General features: G+C 45.2%; 2 protein-coding genes across 2 annotated transcripts; both read left to right on the top strand.

The window, feature by feature from the left end:
* Positions 1-207: 207 nt before the first annotated feature.
* Positions 208-699, top strand: SS1G_14211 (predicted protein; the record flags this gene model as incomplete). The annotated part of the gene is made up of 2 exons (XM_001584878.1): positions 208-274; positions 545-699. 2 exons carry the CDS (start codon positions 208-210, stop codon positions 697-699), a joined length of 222 nt encoding a protein of 73 aa, XP_001584928.1.
* Positions 700-2,637: 1,938 nt separating this feature from the next.
* On the top strand, positions 2,638-5,614 carry SS1G_14210 (hypothetical protein; the record flags this gene model as incomplete). Its single annotated transcript, XM_001584877.1, has 4 exons — positions 2,638-4,249; positions 4,469-4,866; positions 4,921-5,307; positions 5,366-5,614. The coding sequence occupies 4 exons, from the start codon at positions 2,638-2,640 to the stop codon at positions 5,612-5,614; spliced, it is 2,646 nt and encodes an 881-aa protein (XP_001584927.1).
* Between the last annotated feature and the right edge of the window lie 386 nt (positions 5,615-6,000).

Raw genomic sequence — 6,000 nt, 5'->3', positions numbered from 1 at the left:
GATGTTCTTTCCTTCCTTCAGTCAATACCAAAGTAGCATATTGATGACGATAGCCGGAAATACACGGTGGAATGTAGGTAACCGTAGCCCTGGATTATACAATCCGTTCTACTACTTTTGCATTATTCTTCCCTCCGCATCTGGTCTGCTAGCACTGCGAGGACAAGGCAATTACAACGTAGCAACTACTTATGAGTATGCTTCAGCATGGTGTTACCTCTCCAAGGACGAGCAAGCTATATGCCCCGACTCTGGTGCTATATAGTTGACAATGGTGTGTTAGCTGAGAACACGTGGCCTCCGGATTGGCTCCTCATATATGACACTTTAGAGCCCGTAAATCGTAAAAAATATTGTACTATACTTGAGAACCACTGTGACTGTAGCCCATAATTGCGACTTCTTTCGTCGACTCAAAGTCAGGATCGCGTAGAACTTGGAGCTGAAGGCAAAGGCAGGCCAGGTCAGAGAGTGTCGACTATTCTTGATCCTCCTTTCCGTACCCTCTTATCTTATAGACAAGCTGTGACAACCAGAGTTACAGTTCAGGCCAAGTGCCGCAAAATAATAGCAGCTTCAGCACCACTTGGGGAAGCTGCCAAGATGGTTATGCAAGCCATAGGCAAGAAATTAGCCAAATCGCTTTCAATCACGCAAGATGACATATCCACTGATAGGAATAAGCCATTACAAATGTGAGGTGTTGATTCATTACTAGCCATTGGGCTGAAGAATTGGATATTTAAGGAGTTCGTCGCCGAAGTCGCGGCACTTGAGACCCTAGGGTGTGCAAACTTTGGAGACACGGAGAAGTTGGGTAGTTGGAAGGAGTTCCATTAGAACTGATACGTGGAAGGCCTGGGATAGTGAGGAAAATGAATGAGGCTGTAGCTTTTCTAGGCCATCACAGCGTCTAAAGGATTTTGATCAGATTTTGGTCCCTTGATAACTGCGTTGTGAGGCTTTTGTGATTGAAGACTTGGGGGAGAGAAGGCCTTTGGTTCTTCCCACTAGATAATAATGCTCATACATGTTTGCTTGTATCCGTATTTGATATGATATTGGATTCCGTTCACAAATAAAAAAATTGTTCGGCTCACTTTCGCCTTCGTCACACCTTCGAAATATTGATCCAAGTAATGGAAGACAATCCAACCGCCGCTGTTAGCTCGTGGAATTGCGTGTAAAAAGTGTGTGTAAAAGTGCGTGGATCTCTTAAAGATGAATGAGAACTAGAATAGCTGTGGTATAGATCTTATCATGGCCATCAATTATCTTTCTTCGCGATTAGGAAGTGTAGACCCGTGTCTCTTACCCAGGTGTTCTGGAAGAAGGTGGCCGTTGCATAGGAGACGAGTATCAACTGGTCATAGAACCCGACTTTCTTCATGCAGGTGCCTGGCAAACAGGTTCCATATGCATCAACCAAGTGATGCATAATTGGAACACAGATAACACTATTGAATAAATTGATGATGGTTGCCGCCGGCCTACAAAATCGGACAATGCCAATCGTCGAAGATTTCTATAGGGGAGAGCGCTTGATCTAGCTCTACAAGATTTTGCAGAGCATGAGCGATAGGACAGCAGGAGAAACTGGGAGGAGGTTGAGGATCAGGCAGACAAACAGAATAGACAAATAGTTTCACAATGGTGAATATTCCTTGGTTCGCGCAATTCTATTGATGGTGGTGTTTCAAGATCCTGTGGCGTGGAGATTCGTCTTATTCACAATTGATGGTCACCAGAGATATAAAACAACCATAGAGAGAATGGAATATCCGCGAATGTTAACTACCATAGCCGAACAGGGTTTCTTCAATTTTCCTCATATTACTCTTTATCGAAGTGAATTTGAAGTGTCCATAGATTTCGAGGTTCATCCGGGTACCTCTGAGATGTGTATATCACAACGAGAAATATATAGAATACTCCAATAACACATCAATCTTCCACACTCCTCCCCTTTCCATATAGTCCCGATCCTTTCTCCCCAAGATTCCATTAGCTCATGCTCACCTTTGATGAGCTTGCTGTACCACATGTATGGATATATTCCCAAGTACGGTTCTTCCCTATCCTCCCTTTCCCCTTTTATGTACTTCACATAGCATTTCAAGAGTATCGAGTGTCTTTCACTAAAGATATTATCAACCATTGCCAGATCATCGCCATCATCATTCCTTCGTTCTATGTGACACTAGTAACTTTACTACTCTGGTATTTGTCGTTCTCGGCTGAAGCTGGACAGGCCATGAAATGATTTCTCCAACTCTTCAAAGCAGCGACCCCAGATTGGAAATTGGTCTCCCTAGCGACAGCTCGAGTTTACAACATAAAAAGAGTAAGCAATATACACAACATTATTCACCATCATCTTCCTCTTCCTCCCCCTCTTGTCCTTCTTCTAATGCTCATCCTTTGTACCCAATAGGGCAAATAACTTTGCTTTCCTTGAACCTTCTTGCACCATCCTCCCAAATACCTCCGCCTCCGCCTCCGCCTGCATCTTGTTTATTGTCTACTTCACCTGCATTTTTTGATACATCGCATTTCCTTTATCAACAATAGATGATAGATCATCAACAATAAACTCTTACCTCAATAAATGACTGGAACGTTCCTGCAACTCCAACCATGGCTCCTTTCAATTTGCCCACTGGCCAGCCAGCTCCAAATGCCTTTCAATTTAACAACAACATCCACGGCTTTCCACCATCTCTTTCAAGTCTTCAAAACACCAGCCAGGATTCTGCAAACTCAAATGATTCTTTCAGAACACAAGTACCACTTTCATGGAATCTACCATCCGAGTATGAGAATAATGGTGCAGTTGCCATTCCAGATCCAAGTCCCTTTGCTGAACCTCCAGTACCTTTTGCTACACCTGACTTTAATAATGGCCATGATGCTAGAGCTCAGTTTCAACCGTTTGCAAATCAAAATTCCATCATGAATGGTGCTTCTGCTGGAGCCTTTGGTCATGAGAATGGATATCAGATGCCAGTTCAACAGCAACAACAACGAGGATATCAGCAGGATAATTTCGGTATGGGCATGAGCGGTATGAACGGCATGAGTGGTGTCAATGATATGCATGGATTCAATGTAGCTAATAATGCATATCAATCACCGCCCTACGACGGTCAGATCGGAGTCCCCCAAAACCCTCAGGTTGGTAATGTTCATATTGGAAATCAGCAGTATCAGCATCAAAATTTGCTTGGTTTCAATGGCCACGGTACTGTAGATCAGCGCAACTTTCAACAACAGAATATGGGTATGCGACCACAATTGCCACCAATTGCTACTCAATTTCCTACCAACCCATACAGTCCACAATACAACCAGACATATTCTGCTCCACCGAATCCGCCGCAATTTCGAAATAACTATTATCGTGGTACAAATTCTACACCAGGTTCAGCTTCAAATATGGCTTCAAACTTGAACTTTGGTAGCCTCAGTCTCGGCACGGGTCCAAATAGCATCGTTCCTAACGCCAATCCAATTGGTGGTTACTGCCATAGCAATGGCATGAATAACATTGGCCATGATGGTCTAGAGCGAAACCACTCCAATGGCAATTTGCAGGCTGCTGGGAATAATAACAACACTGCTGCTAGTGCTCGCAACGCACAATATTCTTCGCTTCCATCTGTGGGCAATATTTACCATCCGCTTCCGCCAAAGCCGCAATTTCATGCGCAGAAACCCCATGTATCCAACCCCGATCTTAGCCACCACGTTCACGCAGCTATCAATAGTAATCCTCCACCAGTTGTCCATACCCCTCGACCGCAAAAGCAAAATTTGCAAAGTGAGCAAGGCCAGCCAAGTCAAGAAAGCAGCAACAGCATTCAATCACCTGTGTCATCTAACGACCTCCCAGTCTCTGCCACTGCTTCCGAGCCAAGACCTAGTTTTACACCTCTGCTTCGGTCCAGTCGCGGCAAGTCTATTACGGCTTCGGTAGATCGTGCCCAGCACGTCAACGATTGGGTCCAAAATACACCAACTCGTGGAACTTCTTCCCACGAAAACTCTATCACGAGTGAAGTTGTTATTGATAATACTCCCAAGATGTTGCATTACGATGGAGGAAAATCTGAGCGCTCAATCAATGGTTCCCATGATGGCATGCTCGGTGCTTCCACTTTTACTCCACGACCTCTCACCGTCAATCCATTTAATCCCATTACCGCTCTTACTCCATTCAGCCCCAACTCCCGTTTTGGAGCTGCCGGTGGTATGAGCCCCTTGCTTCGCGAGTTAACCCGGAACGGTACCACTGTGCCAACTGCCGATGAGGCTCTTGAAATGAGGTTCATGCCCTTTGAGGAGTACTGCCGTCAATCGAAGCCAGTCCAATGGGGTGTCATGAGAATAAAAAATGCAAGTTCATGTCGCGGATCTTAATTCCCCATGCTAATTCATTCTTAGATCCCCTATGGCGTCACTCGTCAAGAAATCCTTGCATTTCTAGGTCGCAACGCAAGAATCGCGGCAGCAGATGACCATGAGCCTATCCACATCATCATGGAGCGTGTTACTAGCAAAACGTTAGATGCTTACGTTGAATTCGTCAGCTTCTCTGAGGCCGCGAACGCCGTTCAACGTTTTGATACGAATAGAATCGGCGGGCGAGGTGGCCGCCTCGGTCAGCGGCATGTAGAAGTGGAGTTGTCTTCGCAGGAGGAGTTGATGAAGCAGCTCTTCCCCAAGGCAAAGAATGTGGAGTGGCACGGTTGTAAGCCAAAGATCATTGCTCGTGATGAGAATGACAGGTACAACTCTGGTTTTCAGGGCTTCGTCAGTCGTGAGGAATTGGTGATGTTGGTCAAGCATGTCGAGTCTCCACAGCGCGTAAGTGTTTCCAGGGTTTTCTTGCTGGCATGAAATGACACTGACCTTCCCTAGTCTCCATTTTCAAAGGATTGTCCCCAGCGACCATTTGAGTGCCTTGTCAGCACACTGATCAAGTTTCCTTGGGCTATGGTCAACTACATTACTTGCCAAGATCGTGTGTTGTTGTATAAGGCTACGACTCAATTGCTTGCATTGCTCGTCGAGCGTGTCGAAAGTAATGATGATCCACTTAACCTCAACTCCCAGTTGTTGAAGCGAGTTTGGCGGACTGCTTTAAAGTGCGAAGGTTTCAGTCCAACCATGAAGGATAACATCGCGTTCCAAATGAAGATCGACCCCCAAATTGCTCTTGAGCTTGGTGTCCCTCCACAAGCTGATCTCTGGAGCTATGTTTGGACCATTGGACCAAGAAAGGACGTTGCGTATGATCTTGTTCAAGTGAGTATCAAGATGGGTAAACCTTGATTGAGTAAGAATACTGACTAAGTAACAATAGTACTATATTAAGCTTATCCAAGAGGCCACTGCAGAAAAGAAGCAACTTACATTAGCTGAGAAGGCCGCAGCTAGAGCTGAAGAGACTCCCCGGACTCCCAATCTCTTCGGCAATCTGGACAAGCTCGTTGATTACACTGATGCCCTGAGTTTGACCCTTGCCGAGCTTGCTGAGAAGGAGTGGGCGGCATTCGAGACAGCCATTCGACGAGCACTTACTCCCGCTTTAGAGGCGGGTCCATCCAATTGATAGATGGACGACCTGACTAGCAGCTGTTTCCATTTATCAGACACAATTCATCGGGCGTTTTAGGAAATCTTCACTAGCAACCGTTGATACATGGTTAGTCTCGTTCTCGAAACCTTCCAACAATCATGGTGGCTGGATTTGAACTTCCTCGTAATCGTCGGCTGCCCTCAATTGTTCATATTTCGATTTTCTCATATTACATCTGTCTACCACCAATTTGATGATTCATGAAGCCATTCTCGGAATCATTGAAATACCGTCATATCATTGAAGGAACAGCACTGTTAGTATTCTTCTATTTGTGCTTTGAAGGGATCTTATCGAGAGAAATTCGGCACGTATGTTTCACCCGCATTGTCATATTCTCGCATGACTTGATCTTACTT

Source organism: Sclerotinia sclerotiorum, genomic scaffold (assembly GCF_000146945.2).
Source record: "Sclerotinia sclerotiorum 1980 UF-70 scaffold_30 genomic scaffold, whole genome shotgun sequence".
NCBI lineage: Eukaryota > Fungi > Ascomycota > Leotiomycetes > Helotiales > Sclerotiniaceae > Sclerotinia > Sclerotinia sclerotiorum.
This window is presented reverse-complemented; position numbering and strand designations above follow the sequence as displayed.